Source organism: Giraffa tippelskirchi, chromosome 3 (genome assembly GCF_054371585.1).
Source record: "Giraffa tippelskirchi isolate mGirTip1 chromosome 3, T2T-mGirTip1v1.2.pri, whole genome shotgun sequence".
Classification (NCBI taxonomy): domain Eukaryota; kingdom Metazoa; phylum Chordata; class Mammalia; order Artiodactyla; family Giraffidae; genus Giraffa; species Giraffa tippelskirchi.
This window is the reverse complement of record NC_137277.1, coordinates 122,753,422-122,774,204: the sequence shown is the minus strand read 5'-3', so window position 1 is coordinate 122,774,204 and position 20,783 is coordinate 122,753,422. Positions and strand designations below refer to the sequence as shown.

Genomic DNA, 20,783 nt, shown 5'->3' with positions numbered 1-20,783 from the left:
CCTCTCTGCCTTTCTGCTTTATTCTTTGAATTAAGGTTTCATGTAAGCAGAGAGTACCTGGCTAAGAAAAGTTTGAAAACGACACAAGTGGGTAGTCTCTCAGCTCCCTTACAGTCCTAACATTTTAACCAGAATTTTATTCCATAAATACCAGGAAGCCTCAGGACAGGAGAAACCAGGTGACCTTCTGGGACATTTCTGCTTCCCCAAACACTACCCATTTGATGCTTGAAATACTTCAATTAGATATTTGTTCCTTTGACTCAAAATGTTTCCTCTCACTTTGAATGCAAGTGTTTCTGGGGGAACAATACATTAAATCTGTCAATCATCGATTAATCAATTCATGTCATTTCCTTGATATGAATGAATTTCTCACACACTTTCCTGAGAGCCAGTTTTAGGAAGGAATGAGAACACTGGTTCCCCAAAAGGGAAGGGAAGCTAAGCACAGATGATGCCATTTCACCATGGCTAGTCCCTGGGAAGATGTCTCTTTGGTAAATAAACAGATCTTGCAAATAAATAGCAATTCTTGCACATCTATTGATTTGAGAACGTACTGTCTGGACCTGATAAGACATTTAATTGAGACACTTCCCACTTGGCAGCATTACCCCCACACCTCTGGTACAACACAGAACACATCACCCAATGTGGTTACTCATGATTCTTTTCAGAGCAAAATCACCCCCCACTTGAATTTTTAACCTGAGCAGAGCTAAAAATGGGCCATAAATCTCAGGGGGAAATGTTGACTGCTTGGAATCTCTGGGGTTTTATCCTCCTTTCTTGCTTTCAGTTTCTTACCTGGTGAGGCATACGCGCACAAAGTCTGCTGCGTTTTCTGAGAAGCGATCTGGTAAAGGAGGCATCAGCCCTCGGTGTGCACCAATGTAAAACATGGCTGCCATCCTGTCCATGGAAGCCAGTGGAGGCTTCCCGGTGGCCATCTCAAACACAGTGCAGCCAATGCTCCAGATGTCTGACTTCCGTCCATAGCCAGACTCGTTGATGACTTCTGGGGCCATCCAATATGGAGTCCCATGCATAGACTTGAGCATGTCACTGTGGGTGCCATTTAGGCCAGCCCAAGCCAAACGTTTGGCACAGCCAAAGTCAATCAGCTTTATGATTCCCGTTGGCATAAGCATAACATTATTTCCTTTGATATCTCTATGCACCACACAGTTCTCATGGAGATAAGCAACACCTTGCAGAATTTGTTTTGTATATTTACAGAACACCATCTCAGGCAATGGCCCAAAACGGTTTATAATACTAGAGATGGAGCCACCAGGAACAAACTCCATGAAAATGCTTACGATGTTTTCCTCCAAGCATGTCCCCAAATAGGCCACAATATTGACATGTTTCAGTGCTTTGAGCAAATCGACTTCTTCCTGCAGTTTCCGATATTCTTTTTCAGTAGCTAATTTATCAGAGGTATCCAAAGCCACCTGTTTTACAGCTATTAGTTGTCCTTGGCTAGTAAGACCACAATATACCTAGAAGCAAACCAATATCTTATTATTAAATGTAAACGATGACTCATTCACAAAATGCCTCCCAAACCCTGGTTTTTCTCTAAGATGATACATCCCTATGTAAACGTGAAGTATTATACTTAAACAAATTGAAAGTTGCAGGGAAGCAAAGATTGGGATAAGTAGCATGGTGAATGCATATCATAATAGCTTAGGTTCAGTCATCTCTAGCAATCTGTGCAAATATGGGTTGGCCAAAAAGTTTGTTCAGGTTTTCCCATACCATCTTACTGAAAAACCCAAACAAACTTTTTGGTTAACCCAATACCATGTACAGTGCTCAGGCTTTTAAAAAACTTTTTTTGGAGTAATAATTTTTATTGGACTGTAGTTGATTTACAATATTGTGTTAGTTTCAAGTGTACAGCAAAGTGAATCAGCTATGCATATACATATATCCCACTCTTTTTTAGTAAAGTGCTGGGACTTTAGATGGTATTTTATGCAATTCACAAATTGTAAGAAATATCTTTTGTTTTTGCTTCTTGGCAATGGCTCTCCCAACTTTGGGTAACATAGCCTGAATTGTTGAACAAAAAGACCTCTTTCCCACAGGACTTGACTCTCAGAGAAGGAGAGGCTAGAAATACAATGGCCATTGTCCCACCCCATGAAGCCTGAGAACGAGAGCCAAAAGGAGAGACAGAGAGGCCAGACTCTGATGACATTGTTTGACCTCTGAAACCAGCAGTGCCCAGAGTCAGACCTACTCCAGACCCTTCAGTTGCATAAAACAGAGGACATCCTTTTCTTCAAGTTGGTTTGGGTAGGGTTTCCTATTACTTCCAACTGAAAGATCTCTAAGTAAAAGAGTATATGGAGTGGGGAGGACAAACAGGAAGATTAGGAAAGAGGGAGGGGTCGAGGAGGAATGGGGATTTTTTATTTCAGCAAGCTTCCTGTTTCACTTACTGTGCCATATGCTCCCTTCCCGAGGATCTCACCCTTGGTCCACAGGATAGATTCTTCATACTTTAAACTATTTTCAGAAAATGTCTTCTTTTCATGTGAGTTGAATAATCTCTCCTGTTTGTCATATCTCCTGAAGCCATTACTATAGCTCTGGAAGAATGAGACAAAAAAAAAGTCATCATTACATTGAATCCTTGGGACAGAGAGAAAGGGCAGATAGGAGAATCTTCCTTTTCTAACTTCGGACCAATCAGAGAAGGCCAAATATGCACCCTTAACCAATCACATGGGAGGCCCCTTCTAGTTAACCGTCTCCCTCCCCAACAACCTCCCCAGGACAACAGCCTCCAATCGGGGCACACCTGAAAGCCTTTTTCCACTAAAAACCTTTCTCACTCCTCTGCCTGCTTTTGAGCCTCTACCAAATGCAAATGATGGTGGTTGACTCCTTTGCTTTAATGAGCTCTGAATAAATAGCCTTTGCCTGTTCTATTTCCACAACACACACATACACGCAAACACACACACATACATAAAAGCATTTATACCTACATTTCCATACACATACACACACATACACACATACACACATTTATACACAAATATACACACATATAGATACTCTCTCTCTCTCTCCTTTTCTTTGCTGTGCCACACATCTTGTGGCATCTTAGGTCCCCAATCAGGGGTTGAACCACAGCCTTCGGCAGTCTTAACCACTGGACCCCCAGGGAATTCCCCAAATCTTCTTTCTTACATACATATGCATGCATGCACAAGCATAACAAGCAAGTCTGAAGGTCAAGACCAGCTGCAATAGACTGAAGATCCATGGTCCTCTAGACCCTTGCTACTCAAAGGAGAATCTGCGAACCAGCTCTATCAATATCCCATGGGAGCTCATTAAACTTGCAGAATCTCAGACCTCAGACATATGGAATCAGTTGTATATTTCAGTGTGATCCTCAAGAGATATGTATCCACAGTAAACCTTTAGAGGCCCTGCCCTGGAAGTTGGGAAACAAGTATCTTTCTAGAGCTTACACCATGTTTTCCAATTGTTTGATCAGAACCAAAAATACTTTGTCTTGATCTCCTCTATGAGTTCTTAAAAATAGATGATGATGGTGATGTAGAGGCACAGAGAAGGTCCTTAAGAATAAAACATGGCACAGGATCACCTTCCTTAAAAATGACCCCAGGTGCCTCCAAAGGGCCACATGGATTCCTCTTCCTCCCCAGCCTCTCATGTTTCTATTCAAACTGAAATTTAAGGACTGCTTGGAAATGAAAGATCACAGAAGGTCAGTTTTTTATTCCAATTGCAGGGTAGGGTTATGGGCTGATTCTATTTACCAGCTTGTTAGCTTTTCTTGAATGTGAAATGGCAGACTGGTAGACCCATCTCAGACACACAAATGTGTACACATGTACCCCTGTCTCCCACTCAAGCCTGGCAGGCTCTCTGCATCACTGTCTACCTCCCAGCAGAGACCAAGCTCACCATGAGGGTGGAGCTGGCCTTTTATGACAAGGAATATTCCCACTGCATAGTGATTAAAAGTGTTGGGCTGGAATCAGGATGCCCCTCCTCACCACTCACTCTCTGGGAGACTTTCTAAACCTCAATTTCCTCATCTGCGAAACGGAGACGTTATTACCTCCAGGACTGACCTCATGGAGCTGTTATGAAGACAGAAAGGAGACAGTATAATGTGTTTCACTCATATGTGTTAAGTTCTCACCTTGTGTATTCTTCTGTTCGATTATTTAAAATAATTATTTCTGATCCTAAAAGAGGGTGATATAACCCTAGTTAGCGTTTAGTGAATAATGTTTCAGCTAAACTGAATGCTTCTATCTTTAAAATTTAGGAGAAGATAGGACTTCCCTGGTGGTCCAGTGGTTAAGACTTCACACTTTTCCAAAGCAGAGGGTGCGAGTTCTAATCCTGATCAAGGAGCTAAGATCCTGCATGCCGCAAGGTGCAGCCAATAAACAAACAAACTCCAAGTCTGTTGGGGTAGGTAAGAACAAGCAACAAACAAATACTTTCATCTTAAAAAAAATTTAGCATAACAGGAGGGTGATATACTTCAGTGAAAACTAAAACAGGCATAACCCTACCACCTGTTAATATTCTTCTCCCTATCCCAACTCCAATGCCAAACAAAAATTTTTTAATGTATTCAGGATTATTGCTTATGTTTTCTTGAGAGCAATGGCTGTGTCTTGCACCCTATCATGTCTCCAGTTCTTATCCCAATACCAGGAACATGGGAGGCATCAATAATATTTTTGCATTAAAGTAAACCATTTGGCAACAAATGCTCAGGTGCAGGGAATCTTTGAGAAAAGATCTTTTCATGTCCTTATATGTTTTTTGGAACTAGATAGTGAGATACTTCAGGGGATGTGTATCTCACACATCACCTAGAGTAATGCTTTACCCACAATTATCTCCCAGCTATTACTTGTTGATTGAAAACATCATCACCAAATATAGTATCTACCTATTTTAGTATGTAGTTTTGCTACAGTAATGTGCCCAAAGTGACTCCAATGCAGTACAGGCTAGCTAAATTCTAGAACTGAGGCAGCATAATGAAAACAGCATGAGAGTCAGGGGACCTGGATTCCAAACTTGCAACCAAATGATGAAACCTTGATGAAACTATTTAACTCCTTAGGGTTTCTGATTCCTCATTTGAAAATAAGGGGTTTGAAGCAGATTGTCTCTGAGGTCCCTTCCCATCCCAGTGAATCTCTGATTATTAGTTATGTGATGTGCTGTGCTTAGTCACTCAATTGTGTCTGACTCTTTGCAACCCCATGGACTATAGCCCACCAGGCTCCTCTGTCTATGGAATTTTCCAGGCAAGAATACTGGAGTGGGTTGATATGCCCTCCTCCAGGGGATCTTCCCAACCCAGGGATCAAACCCAGGTCTTCCAAATTGCAGGCGGATTCTTTACTGTCTCAGCCACCAGGAAAGCCCGATTCTAGTTATACCAACCTGTATTTTGACATTTGTTTCTCTACCTAATTCTTGCAGGGTGTTTCCTCTCTTGCTGAGGACAAAATCTCGGCTTTCAGGATCTGTTTCATCTGCCATTATTTGGCAAGAGTTGTTATCTTTCTCATCAAGAGCTAACAGTTCTGCAGCTAGACAACCTAAGAGTTCGTCTGTCAATTCTTCATTCTTTACAGAGTCTAGAATTTCTTGGGAAGTTGAATCTGCATCATTTGAAGTTTTTCCAAGTGTTTGATATGGAATTGACTCATTAGCTAAACTATCATGATCCAAAAACAGTGCCCAGTGTTGGTATGCTTGAGAAGTTACACTTTCTTGTTTCTCTTGGGAAGAGAAACTCCTAAAAGTTTTTGACTTATCTGAAAAACTATCAAAGTCTACATTGTTAGTTAAAGTTTGGTTGGCATTTGTTTCACTGGGAGATGCTACCTCCTGCTCTTCTTGCAGAACATGCATGTTGGAACTTTTCTCACTGGGTACTGCCCAGCTGTTTTCTGAAAGGACAAATGGGGTCTGGTGGCATAGGTCTTCAAGTTGATGCAGATCTCTGAGGCTTGTGGCAAGTATCTGATTGTTAGAAATGTCTTCTTCATCAGCAGACTCTTCCATAGAGACTTCTCCAACAATGGACAAATCTGAGACAGGAAAGAAATCATTCTGTTCAGTGACCTGCTCATGAGTCTGAACCAAGTTCATGGGCTGAACTTCATCTTTGGAAGATAGAAAGTCATTTCCTGAAGACTTAATCTGCCACCCTGGTTCTGAAATGCCATCACCATTTTCAGCGTCTTGTAGGGTGCTACCTACAGCCTGGCAATCCCTTTCTTTAGAAATTAAACTTCTGTGCTTTTGTTTAATGCCAAGAGAAGATTTGGGAGGTTTACTATGTGGTCTTTTCTGAGAAAGTCTGTTTCGGCTATTGCTGCTCCTCTCACTGTGTGAAGATCGACATTTATTGGTGATACATCTGCCTGATGGAGCTGAGCATATCTCTCGGTGATACTTGTTTTCATGCCGTTCAGCCTCTCGCATGTGACAATAAACAGGAGTTCCAAACATTTCATAGATACCAGGCCCGTTCGCAGTTGAATTGATCTCTTTGAACATGTCACTATACTTCAGATCTAAGTAATTCAGTTTTGGCTCTGCTGGTTGAGCAGAGAGAGGAACAGAAGACTTTTTTATTCCTGGCTTTTTATAGAGGCACTGGAATGACGGCTTTTTAGGTTTCAAAGCCTGGTAAGCAGATTGCTTCCTTTCTATCTGTGGCATTCTCCTTTGAAACTTGGGTGATTGCCAAGGTCTGGGATCCACAAGCCCCAAAGCAGGAAAAACTTGAGTTTTTAGACTGGTTTTGTGCATGATAGGCTTCACAGAACCTTCAGTGGAAATCATGAAATTTTGAGGTGTCCTGTTACTGGTCTTGGTCTTTGAATCTAACTTATTTCTCTGGGTTTTCACCTTAGGCCTGTCATTTTCTTGGTGTGCAAGTATGTTGAAGCTACTGTTACTACGAAGGATGCCCTTTCGTTTTTGGAGGCTTGGTTTGGTTATCACTGGTTCCTTGGGAGTTTCATCTCCAGGGAAATTGATGTGGATAAGAGGCACCATCCCATTCATTTCTGGTTTGGTTGTTTCTGCTACTGATATTTTTGTGCTTGTCTCCATGCTGCTATGATCTTCTGAGAGCTTTTCAATGGGGCCATCAGTGACTACATCGGACAAACTTTTAAGAACAGTGTAATCTTCTGAAATATGGTCTAGTTCAACTGCTTCACCTTTAAGTGCTGAAGCACTTTTTGAATCAGCTTTATCATTTTTAGTCCCTTCATCCTGGCTTAGACCTATATCTGATGGCAGGGCTTCTTGGAACTTGATTGGCTTGGTATATCCAACTTTTGAATCTTGTTCATAGTTTCTGGCTACTGAATCCTCTTTCTTTCCCGATGAAAGAGATGGAGCATTCTCTTCTGCTCTTCTCAGTTCATTACCAAGGCAGTCAATATCCTCTTCCCTATCTATAGGAAAATTCCCTTTCTTGAAATTCTCCAAGGACACTAAAGATTGTCCTTTTTCGAAGTGAGAGACTGCAATGTTGACACATCCTTCTCTTTCCTTGGATTTCCTACTCCCCTCCTTTTCCAGGTGTTGTCTGTGATGGTGAGCCTTCCAAAAAGAGCACATGTTTCTGGACCAAATAGAACCATCAAAGGATCTGAGAGTCTGATTTGCTAACACCTTGAACGGTGCTTCCTTCTGCTTATTTGATGGTCTAAATTCATCAGATTGACTAATAGGCTCCAAGAGCTTAGGTATGAAAGATACGAGGCGTGGAATATTTCTTTCTCTCACTTTTTGATCCTTGTGACTTAGGGGTATAGTAAGGAGACCAGATCTCATGGGCAGAGATGATAGTGGTGGCAGAGGGAACTAAAAGGAAAGAAAGAAAAATTAATGAATGTGGAAACACATATGCATTTCATGTTAACTGGTTTCAAGTAATGTGAAGAGATTTTAAGATTCTCTTTAGGAAGGGCTTTAAAGTACAAAGTTATCCTGGAGATCACAATTTTAAAAACTAAAATCTCATTCCTGGTGTTTTCTGAGGACCAAGGTAAGACAGTACTTTTAAAAACTAATATTAATATTCACATTACAAGATTCATGCTTATCTATTAAAAATAAAGTCTCTATCATATAAATTATAAAACATTTACATTTTTAAAGATTTCTGTTGTCATTTCTGTTTACATTCTATTTTATTTCTACTTTGTATCTATTCTCTTTCCTGTTTACTTTCCATGGAATTTATCCAAAACTTAAAATTCCCACTTAGAACAGCTTAAAATTGCTGTTACATTTACTCTGTGATCATTCAGACCACCTAGAAATCTTCATATGGAACAGAACTACTCCTCATTGCTTGGTTGAATTGTTTTGCTGAGGGTGGCTTATAAATCAGCCATGCTATGCACTTGAAAGTTAGCTCCTGCGACTTCCTGGATGGTCCAGTGGCTGGGACTCCGTACTTCCACTGCCACGGGTGTGGGTTCGATCCCTGGTTGGGGAATTAAGCTCCCACATTCCTTGGAGTGTGGCCAAAAAATCTAAAAAGAGAAAGTTAGCTCCCTAAATTTTTAAATTTTCCTTGGCCTTCTAACTATTTTCAAATTCAGTTCAGTTCGGTCTTTCAGTCGTGTCTGACTCTTTGTGACCCCATGGACGGCAGCACGCCAGGCCTCCCTGTCCATCACCAACTCCTAGAGTTTACTCAAACTCATGTCAAATTAATTTTCAAATTAAGCTAGTTTATATTATCCAGAGAAGGCAATGGCACCCCACTCTAGTACTCTTGCCTGGAAAATCCCATGGACAGAGGAGCCTGGTAGGCTACAGTCCATGGGGTCACTAAGAGTCAGACACGATTGAGCGACTTCACTTCCACTTTTCCCTTTCATGCACTGGAGAAGGAAATGGCAATCCACTCCAGTATTCTTGCCTAGAGAATCCCAGGGACGGCGGAGCCTGGTGGGCTGCCGTCTATGGGGTCGCACAGAGTCGGAAACGATTGAAGCGACTTAGCAGCAGCAGCATATTATTATCAGCCTCTAGAGGTCAGTGTAACCCAATATGTAATATTCAGCTTTTTGCTCAGTTAAGCTGTAAACTCTTTACACGTTTCAGTGTGGCCTTGTGTATATAGATTTGATACCTAATGATATAGCATAGAAAAGCATAGATCATGAGTGGTAATTAAGAGCTACATGTTTAATTTTCATTCTGTTGCCACCTGCGTGTGAGAAGAAAGGAAAAGAAATCTGACTAGAAATAGGCATTAGAAACAGGAGAGACACAGTATAATGCCCCAGTTTTATTACCTACATGACTTCTCAAAATTAGAAGCAGATTCTTCCAGTGCTTTAAACATCTCCCTAGTAGCAGCCTTTTTTTTTTTTTTTTTTAGGCCAATGAACTTTTTTTTTTCAACACTAAACGATACATATGTGTCTTCTCAAAGACTTATAGGATACAGAAGAGTCAGACAGCCGGAGAATTGCAAGGCTCTTTCAAAATGCCTTACTTACAAATGAAACAACCAGGAAAATCTTTCTACCATAGAAAGAGAATCACCTAACTTCTCAATACATTAAAAAAAGAAAAATTAGGTATGTCCAAAAGAGCTACTCACTTCATTATGTGGAGAACTATACCCAGAAAATATATATACATGTCAAGATATAATTTTCTCAGAAATTATTTGCTCCTCTATAAACTGCATGTGAATTGTTTTTCCACGAATATATGCTGAGGATTTTGGTTCTGAGTTTTTTGATAGAATTTGTCTCTGACAGATTCTTTGGTTTTAATTCGTAAGTCAAAAATGCTCAGAACTACACTTACCTCGATTCTTCGGCTCCTATACTTCAAGTCAGAGATAGAAAACTCTGTAATAAGAAAAATAATAGTAATTATTATTAGGTATTCTTAGTAGTAGAGTGAACACAGTCTGGCCTAAGCCAGGGGATGGGGATGGAGTGAGACTGGCTCTGAGGTTTGAGGAAAAGTTGGTAAAATGAAGCTTTTCCAGATGTGATCTACATGGAGGTGGGTGCGGAATCACCACACAAAACTACTGCCACTGTAGGGGGGTGCTATTTTAACATAATGGTTTTTATATAGATGCATGTTATACATACGTTTTATATTTATAACATTTGTATACACATAGTGTGATATTTATTTATTTATTTTTATTTATATTCCTTCTGGAAAAACATGCCCTCTGGATCAGAAAATAGAGCATTTATCACCCACGAGTCATCCTAGTACCAGTTCCTTGCACCCCACTTCCCTGCTAGTTGGCGCAATGAGAGCCAGATACTTCCCTGCACAGGTAGTGAGGTTGTACCACAGGAGGAAGCCCTGAAATTATGAGACTCAGAGCTTATATAGAGTGTTGGCAGTGTGAACCATCTTTCGCTTCCAAGAAAGAGAGACCTTTACTATGAAATGTATGCTAATGTCCCTAGGAGAAAGGGGAAATGTGTCTCTGAGTCTTGTTTGTTTCCTACCCTAGAAAGTTAAGCAAACAGCGTTTGGCAAAATCAGCCTTGATCTTTCTGGAGCAATATCTTATCTCTAATTTCCAAGCCATATTTGTCATTCAATCATTTTTTTTAAATTGGTCTCCCAATGCTTTTTACTCAGAAAACCCAAACTTCACAGAAATGTGAAAATATTTACTTATTATTGTCTCACAACTGTTGTTTGAACTCAAACGTGGGATAGAGCATAAAGTCTGAAGGGGTGTAGGGAATGATGAGATGGAATTTACTAGGAAGGATAAAACCTAGTTGTTTTCTTCTTACGAAAACATCAGAATGGTCCCTAAAACCCCATTCACCGTCGCAACTTAAAGCTGAAGCCAAAGGCTCCAAACGTATTCAGGGTTGAAGTGAAAGTAGCTTAGTCAAGTCTGACTCTTGGCAACCGCATGGGCTGTACAGTCCGTGGAGTTCTCCAGGCCAGAATACTGCAGTGGGTAGCCTTTCCCTTCTCCAGGGGATCTTCCCAGACCAGGACAGAACTCAGGTCTCCCACATTGCGGGTGGATTCTTTACCAGCTGAGCCACAAGGGAAGCCCAAAAATATTGGAGTGGGTAGAAGAAGGCACATAAATGGATGAAGTGGGGCAAGTAGGGACAGTGGTGAACTAAAATCATGTGCCCCAACTACTGGGGCATCCATTTCCCAGTTTCAGTTGGTGGTGTCCATTCCGGCTGGGTAATCCAACACTGCTAGATATTCCAATTGCCACGGGAAGCCAGAGGGCTGGAGACTTTATGTGAAATCTCCCTCCCTTTCTTTTTAAAAATACTCTGAAGGCCAAATATATATATATATATGTCTGTAGGTCCTTTTTTAGACACAGGCTGCCATTTTGAAATTTCACTTCAAGAAATCTCTCTGAGATGTATCACAGGGAGAGAAGCCATTCTCAAGCAAAAAATGGTCACCTAAAAAGAGGATCCCAATAAGAAGGAACGCAGGCATTCTGCTTAGCCACAGCTGGCCAAAGAACCACCCCAATTCTTTATCCACTTATTCAGCCAATATTTATAGAGTTCCTATTGAGTAGCCAACACCGTCCCAGATGATGACACTATAACTGAATGACAGACTACATTCTTGCCCTCATAGAGGTTGTATTCTAGAGGTTGAGACTTTCTGTTTAAAAGATATTACAAAATAATACTAGAAATGTAACTGAATATGATTTATAGTTGCCTGCATAGGTACAATCCTTTGAGCTAAAAAAACTTTCAGTTATTATAAATATTTAGAGGGATACCCTCCAGCATTGATGAGGAATGACATGAGATAGAAAGGCACTCTTTATATTTCTGAAGAGAATGTAAAGGTAAGATCTTTCCAGTAGGTAATGGGATAATATTTATTGAAAGCCTTTTAAAATGTGTATTGAAACTTGCCTCCTTAGTGCAGTAGGTAGCAGGTCAGTCTCATAAAATGAGTATTGAATTTCAGTTAAAAGATTGAATGTACAAACTTTCCTCCTCTCTCTCCACAAACTCCACTAAAATGATGGTAAACTAATTTTTTTTTAAGGTAAAGAAAGGAACTCCCTGGTGTCCAGTGGTTAGGGCTCAGTGCTTTCACTACTGGGGCCCTGGTTGGGGAACTAAGATTCTGCAAGTCACCCAGCCAAACAAAAAATAAATAAATAAGTAAAAGGTAAAGAGGAACAACAACAGAAACCCAGAGGGTAAAGTAGCACATGCATGACATCAGTGAAATTTCGGACAGTGAAAACTACATGGATAAATAATAACCTATATTGAGTTGTCAGCTTTCTCTGCAGCAGGGAGAACTCAACAAGAAATGAGAACCCCAGAAAGGAGCAGGAACTGAAGATATTAATATCAGATACTTCTAAAGGTGGGGAGGCAAGTGAGACTGAAACAAGGGGTTGCTTCAGCCTGTACAAGGAGTAGATTCCAGATTCCCTGTCCTGCCCCACTAGTTGGGGATTGCTCTTCCCCATTCCTGGCTGGAAGTGTTTTCTCTGAAGAGTCTGAAACAAAGATGCTAAGGAGCTAGGTAAAGCTGAGAGCAGAAACTGGGTGCTGGAGTGAAAATGTGAGGATAAATGAAAGCCTCGACATTGACATGTGACACTCCAGCCTTATAACATACAGGCAGGAGGCTGGATTCTTCTTCTCACTGGAAAACTAGCTGAGAGAAATCCCTCACCCAACCATTCACATCTCTGCCCATTCCACAAGTCCCCGTGAGCCCCTGACACCTTTTAGACTTCCCCTCTTAAAAACCAATCATCACCAAGGATCAACTGACATATGGGAATAGCCTCTAACATGAAAATATAGAGAACAAAAGAAAGAGAGAAAAGAGTTCAGAGGAAATAGAGACAGTGAAAAACTACCATTAATATAATCCATGCATCTTCTTCAGGAAGCTACTGAAATTATGTATCCCCCCTAAAATGAGGTATAAACCAAGGGAGAGGAAGCTGTGTACCCAGCACACAGGGCTCAAACACAGAGAGCCAAGGCACTTCCAGGACCACAGTGAGGAACCCCCAGAGAGACAGCTGGTCAGGAGGTCCAAGGACGAAGGAACACAGAGTGAAACAGGAAGGCAGAGTGTTCCAGGAGTAATGTCTCCAAAAACAAAACAAACCAATGAATTACCTGGTGTGCAGTTGCCTGTATTGAGGTGCGTTTCTCAGGTCCATTAGACAGGATGGGGATGAATTAGTGACAGATATACAGAAAGTAAACAAATGGTGAAATGAAGCGGTTATTAAGGCCAGGATAAATAGAATGTCTCAAAAGAAAAATAATGCCATCAAAGCACAGTCTGGGGCTCAGCTGTGAATGCTATTTTACCTAGTCTTAATAAAGGAGACCTTGAATATTAATTTTTTAAAGAACAAAGATTTCAAAGATTGCCTTGTGTGCAGATAGTAATGTGAAATTGTTAAATCCTAATATCTATGCTAAATCCTAATGTCTACATTGAGCAATCAAGCACTGTAGTTATAAACATGTTATTTAAAAATGTGGAATTACGTTCTAGATGAAACTGAAAACAGTATTTGTGCTTCTTATTTCTTATTTTTTATTTCTGCTCATCTGTCTTTTCTGAATTTTTCTTAAACAACATTTATTGATTATCTTAAGATTGTATTTAAACAAAAAAAAAAAATTTTTTTTTAAGAGAACAAACACCAACCTGGTAAACCCAGCTGATTTTTTCAGACAAGATCATAACACCTATGGAGCAGATCCCGTTACAGAATACTGACCTAACCCAGTTTGTTTTTGTTTGAGTGTGTTGCTTTTATTACATCTTCAAGATTCTCTGTGGTTTGGCCAAGAGAAATGCTATTTCCACAATGTCCAATTCAGTCTCTCCATCCACCCTTTCTCCACTTGGTACCTGTACCAACTGCCCCTCGTATTCTCTAAACTCACCTCTTGTACAAAACTATGCTTCTCTTATTTTTCCCTCTCATAATTAAAGTGGGGCTCAGATAGAAGTTATGAGCTCTGAACACATGTGACATGGTGCTTAAATATGTTGGCTTTGGAGATGGGGGTCCAGGTTTGAACCCAGCCTCTGTAACCCACTAGCTATGTGACCTGAGCATACACTTAGCCTCCTGAGGCCCCATTTATAAAACAAGCATGTTAATATTAGCTATATCAGTGAACATTTGTGCCTTGAAGTAATAGGCACTCAATAAATGGTTACTGCTGTTGTTGCTACTAATTCAATATATGTTTTAAAATAGCTACGTGTCAGATCTGGAGCTTTGTATGGGGAGGTGTGATGGTTTTTGCCTTTGTCATCTGGTGAAGACCTGCCTAAAAAGATAGTGACAATTTAGCATGATGTGTGTTGGTTGAAGACAAGGTTAGGATCCTATGGGAGTCCAAAGGCAGTGGTGACTCACCCAGTCTTAGACACATTCAGGAAGACTTCCCAGAGGAAGGCATATCTAAGAGGATACCTGAAGGATGGCTTAATGTTCCAGCAGAAAAAACAGTATGTGAAAATATTCACATATTTGTTCTGGGAATGGAAGGCATTTGGTGGTGCTGATGTTTATCATCTGGTGAGGAAGAGTGAAAAGAGAGGAGGCTGAAGAGAGGCTGTGGAGAGCTAAGAGTGAACTTTGTAGATTTCAAGGAGTAACACCCTTGGGTCTACATCACAGTCCAGCTTGATGTTGACTTTTACACACAGCCTCTCGAAACACAGCTTCAACATCAGGTCAGCTGAAATCAGCCAGACAGGGAAGGACAAATATTTGATCATTTCCCTTATATGCGGGACCTCAATTTCATAGAGATAGGAAGTAGAACAGTGGCTAACAGGGCTAACAGGAGAAAGGAAAGTTTAAGTTGAATGGGTGTAGGACTTCCCTGGTGGTCCAGTGTTAAGAATCCGCCTGCCAATGTAGGAAACATGGGTTTGATCCCTGGTCTGGGAAGATTCCATGTGGCACAGAGCAACTAAGCCTGTGAGCTGCAACAAGAAAAGCCCTGCAGTGAGAAGCCTGAGCACCGCAAGTAGAGAAATCCCCACTCTGCAACTAGGGAAAGCCCTGACACAGCAATGAAGAGCCCATATGCCACAGTGATGACCCAGCACAGCCAAAAATAATCAATATATAAATAATGAAAGCATGAATTAAAAAAAAGTCCTGTGGCTGTAGAACTTCAGTTTTACAAGATGAAAAAGTTCTGGAGATGCAGTGGTGATGTTTGTGCCACAATGTAAATGTATTTAATGCCACTAAACTGTATGCTTAAAAATGGTTAAAGTACTGAAAACAAACCTTTCATTCTAGTGATTTTTATAATCAAGAGTTATACGATAAAAATATGTACATGACTTCTTACTGACTTCAATAAAACATTTCTCTATGGTAAACAGCCCCTTAAAAAAATGGTAAAAGTAGTACATTTAATGTTATGCACATTTTACCACAATAAATTTAAAATAAAAAAAAATTTTCAACACTGTTTCATTAAAAATGTCATTTAAGCTCTACTCTCGCATCCTAATGTTTCCCTGGTGGCTCAGATGGTAAGGAGTCTGCCTGCAGTGTGGGAGACCCAGGTTTGATCCCTGGGTCAGGAGAAAGAAATGGCAACCCACTCCAGTATCCTTGCCTGGAAAATTCCATGAACAGAGGAGACTGGCAGGCTACAGTCCATGGAGTCCCAAAGAGTCAGACAACTGAGTGACTTCACTTTTCTTGCACCCAAATCCTATCATAATCATGCTTTTTTTCTCCTTTGTTTAACATTTTTTCTGTTGTGCAATGCCCCTCATTGCAATAAGCCAATAAATGCAAAATTTGGGGCTGCAAGTTTGTCCCTGGTGGTTTAGGCCAATTGGTTTAGGACAGTGTTAAGCAGATATCAAAGACAGCAGTGCCCTAAGGGGAAACGCTGGCATCAGTGTGCTATCTAGTAAATAAGTTTTGGGCTAGATAGAACAGCTAACTCAAATCTTGAATGAAAGTATCCTCACTGTATGGCCCCCAAAACTCCCACAGATAAAGATCAACCAAATGTGAGTTCCCTGTAAAGATTTTCAAGTTTTCAAGAAAAAGATGAGTAAAGAAATATTTATTGACCAAAGAATAAAGGAATCACCGTGTAATTCAATGAACTCACCTTCAGATTTTCTTGGCTGCTCCTTCAGAAAGTGAGGAACATCTTCTCTGGCTACAGACTTGGAGATTATTGTTTCTAAGTAAGGTCTGGGCAACAAAAAGCACAAGTTTGTATTGCAGAGTTCCTGGGAATGTTCTTCTTTCTTTGCAAGTAAAGGCTCCGTGGTCACCATCTTTGTCCTGAAGCCCACCATCTCGATGTTTTTGGGAAGTGAAACAGAATGTGCTGGTGTCCATTCCTGATGCCCTGGGGTTATCTGACTAAAAGGGGGAGGAAATAGTTTAATTTAAAAGTCATTCCCCATGTCTTCTGGATCTCCAGTTCTTAGCCCACCTGACATCACTGGAAAGTTTGGAGGACTATTTCCAAATGGTGCTGCTGAGTGGAATAGCTGCATTGCTGAAAGTACAAGACCTCCCCATTCTCTGACTTGCTCCCCACCTCAGCAGCCCTCTGCCACTCACACTTTGGTTTTCCTAGTCTCTGTTTCCTCAAGCAGAGAAATCAGAGGGGGAAAGGCAGAGATAAGGGAGTGCACCCTTGTACTTCTCCAAAGGCATTGACCAGAGACCTTTGACCATTCTCCAAAGGCCCATCACTTCTCAAACTATCCTTGGTGAAGAATCCATTTAAAATTTTATATCGCATCGTGGATTGAAACTTTTGTAAAATGTAATCAAAGTGAATGACTATAAAAACTAAACAAAAATTGAAAACATGAAAATAAGCCTCAAATTTTCCACTGTCAGATCAATAAATATAAAATTACTTGACTAAATGGCTACACACCGTTTTGAAGGTTTAAATGTCCAACTTCTATACTGACTTCATTATTGACTTGTAACAGAAGGACCTCAGAACTCTGTTTTGAGTAGTACTGCTGCAAGGTTAGCAAACGATGGTCCTTGGCCCAAATCCAGCCTCCAGTCTTGCTTTGGTAGTTTTATTGGATCATACCCACACCCATTTGTTTATATACCATCCATGGAGGCATTCAAGTTACAACTGCAGAGTTGAATCATTGGAACAAGGACCATATGGCCCACAAAGCATAAAACACTTATTATCCAGCTCTTGCCACAAAATTATTTATTATGATCCTTGCTTGGGGATGTTTTTCTGAATTACTAAAAATGTGAGTTGCCACACGACTATATACTTTAATTCCAATCTAACCTTTCAAAGAATACTTCTTACTTGTTTTCTTGTAAATCTTCTTGGCCCATTCCTTGGGGATGGCTGACATCTCTCGGAGAAGTAACAATAATCTCAACACCTATGGAAATGCAGGTCAGTAATAAGAAGAAGAAAGTAATGAATTCCAGGGGTAATCAGGAATCAAATGTTTTATTTTTGGTTATTTGGCTCATGTATTCTTAGTAATTACAGAATGAACATTAACTTGGAACTGAGGTTTAACCATCTTTGTATCTTTCCTGTCCTAAATAAATGCTTGTTTAAAGAGCAATGAATTTGTATAACAAAACATTCCAGAAGTAAAATAAAGCTTTATGATGAGCAGTGTTTTCGCCCTGAATGGAGAAAACAAGGCCTCCTTCTGTAAATTGTGACTGATATCACCTATTTCACAGGACTGTTGTGAGAATTAAATGAGATAATTTATGTTGCCCCATCGGAACTTGCTTATATTTGTCATTTGGTCATCTCTTATCTGATTTCAGGGAGTGACTTCTGTATAACCCTTCAGACAGAAAGTTCCAACTTATAGAACGGATGCATGCCTACAAAATAGCACCTTAAACAAATTGACATTAAAAACTAGTGTGGGGACTTTCCTGGTGGTACAGTGGATAGGAGGCCACCTGCCAAGGCACAGGTTCAATCCCTGATCCAGGAAGATTTCACATGCCACAGGACAACTAAGCCCATGCACCACAGCTACTGAAGCCTGCATGCCTAGAGCCTGGGCTCTGCAACAAGAGAACCCACTGCAATGAAAAGCCTATGCACTGCAACTAGAGAGTAGTCCCCACTCACCACAACTAGAGAAAGCCCTTGGGCAGCAATGCAGACATAGCAGAATCAATAAATATATAAATAAAAAATAAATAAAATTAAAAAAACCTAGTGTGATCCATACCAGAATTGTCTGTCTTTTAAGATTTTCACCTATTCATTTTTTCCTATTCAACAAACTTTTATCAAGTATATGCCAAGTGTAATTCTTTGTACTAAATATAAAGAAACAAACAAGGTATAGCTGTGGCCTTAGCAGAGACTATAAGTAAGAAAGCAAAGAGCATAGCCAGATAAACACTGTGAAAGAAGTGTGCAATGTATGTGTAGAACATAGAGGCATATCCTTCCAGGAAGATGTAGGGCTTGTCCCACTATTCAGCTTATCCATCTATCTGTCAGAGCCATTCATTCAGTCTGTGGATGCTGGAGGAGCCATGGTTTTAATCAGCTCCATTGATTGAACTGTAGTAGAGAAGATTTGAGCAGGTCATGAATCAGAGAGATCTGGGTCTCCATCCCTCCTCTGCCACTTCTGGGGTGACCTTGGGAAAGTTACTTAATAGCTATCATCATCAGCATGTGCATGCTATGTTGCTTCAGTCATGTCTGACTCTGTGACCCTATGGGCTATAACCTACCAGGCTCCTCGGTCCGTGGGATTCTCTAGGCAAGAATACTGGAGTGGGTTGCCATGCTCTCCTCCAGGGAATCTTTCCGATCCAGGGATCGAACCTGCATCTCTTAGGCCTCCTGCATTGGCAGGCGGGTTCTTTACCACTAGCACTGCCTGGGAAGCCTAATCACCATCAGCGTATCAATTAAAGTTTTTATTATTTTTAAAGGACATTGGGTATTTCGTCAAATATATAGGAACCACCATAAGGAAAGCATTTTTAATGTGAAATGTTTATGCTTGTGTTATTTATAAGAGTGGTGCATTTAAAAAAAATAAATATTTCCAAAGGGAGTTTTGTGGGTTTTTTTTTTTTTGGCAATCTCTAAAAATGAAGTTCCCTTGGAATAGTGGATTTTCTTTTTAACTTTTCAAATATCCTATCACCACACTATGTAGCACAAAATGACAGGCTTGGGATTATAGAGCTGGGAGGAATTTAGAGGTCATCGGACCCAAACCCTTCATTTTAGAGATGAAAAAACTGACAGTCATGAGGTTGTGTGATGGCTCATGGCCACTTTTGTAATGAAAGGCAGATGGATGTCTTTCATACCATTTTTGTAATCATCCTTGAGGGCAAACACCTAGCTGACATGTTAGAGTAAGAAAAACATACAGCATACATTCCTAATAACTTAACTGTCTTTGAAAAGGATGCTCTGTAAGACTAAGCACAGTTAGACTTTGTTGCAGAAGTTAGAAAACTGGGCAGTATATTCATGTGAACACGTTCTTAACAATGACTGTACTTTTAGAATCATTGAGGATTAATAAACCTAGATTATATTTTTACCAAGAATGTTTTTAAGTAGATTTAATAAGCTAAAAATTTGTTAATTGGTTGATTTCTCTTTTTCTAAACCCAGGAACTAAGATGCAATAGCAAGTATAAGAAATTCCTGACTTTTTAGACATTGTGAAAAGTTAATGGTTCCTAAATGGGAAAAAAAAATTTTGGTCCTAAATGGCGGGGTGGGGGGAGGGATATTATAAAACCTTCTGACACTGAAATCATCTTGGAACATATATCTTCTCTGTTTTGTCTTTTGAATACTGTGAGCGATCATAGGAGCCTCTGAACCTACGAGTGGTCCAGGAAAGAGGGCACACTGTCACATTGAAAATAAACACTTGCTCCCATTTGAATGCATCTTTCCAGTAAGAAGATGCAAATTAACCCCACCAGAAAATGTTATAGTAGAGAGAACTGAGAGGCATCATTTAAACACAACCAGAAACATAAACTTTCTTGCAGAAAAGGGGCAAATGATATTCATAAAGTCAGAAAATGATGATTAATTATTAATATGTGTTAAATTTTTAAAACAAAAACTTAATTGGCCTAGCCTAATTCATTCAATGAAGAAAAATTATTTTCTCCAGAAAAGTCTTACTTTTCTGTTTTCCACTTGCTTTGTTTAAATGGATGGGAATCAAGGTTCAAAATATTTTGATAACCTCTCTACCTTTTGATAGTTTCCTAAATCGTGATTTTCAACAGAATTTTTTACAGCTACATTTACCAGTCTATTTTGCCACTAGGTTTCAGGAAGCTAACTTGAGAGATGGATACACAGGAGTTACACAAGAGAAGATAAGATGGGAGGTATCCTTTTGCTGATATGGGTGTCAACAGCAGAGGGAGGGTCTAAGGTCAATGTGGAAGCATTGTGTTTGCTGGTTGTGGCTGAGGCAGTGTGATCTGGGGGTCAGTTACCAGTTTTGAGATGTAGCTACAAGAATTCTTTATGACAATCCAACCTGGAATCTGTTCTTGTCCTTTGGTGTTTCAATAGTCTATGAACTTTTCTAGTACCTTTTAAAACTTCCTTTCTTTTCACTCAAGTAAAGCAAATTTTGTTATTTGCACGTAAGAATCCTGATAGATAGACACTGTATAT

At 40.1% G+C, this 20,783-nt stretch overlaps 1 protein-coding gene across 2 annotated transcripts in view; it reads right to left on the bottom strand.

Annotated features, from left to right (window-relative positions):
* Window positions 1–20,783, bottom strand: part of MAP3K19 (mitogen-activated protein kinase kinase kinase 19) — a 73,087-nt gene that overhangs the window by 5,588 nt on the left and 46,716 nt on the right. For both annotated transcript variants that reach the window (XM_081579124.1, XM_081579125.1), the window contains 6 exons: window positions 17,424–17,502; window positions 16,227–16,486; window positions 9,895–9,938; window positions 5,476–7,923; window positions 2,460–2,609; window positions 811–1,508 (listed from right to left, as the gene is read on the bottom strand). In XM_081579124.1, the coding sequence (XP_081435250.1) occupies window positions 811–1,508; window positions 2,460–2,609; window positions 5,476–7,923; window positions 9,895–9,938; window positions 16,227–16,486; window positions 17,424–17,502 (3,679 nt within the window). The remainder of the gene's footprint in view (window positions 1–810; window positions 1,509–2,459; window positions 2,610–5,475; window positions 7,924–9,894; window positions 9,939–16,226; window positions 16,487–17,423; window positions 17,503–20,783) is intronic.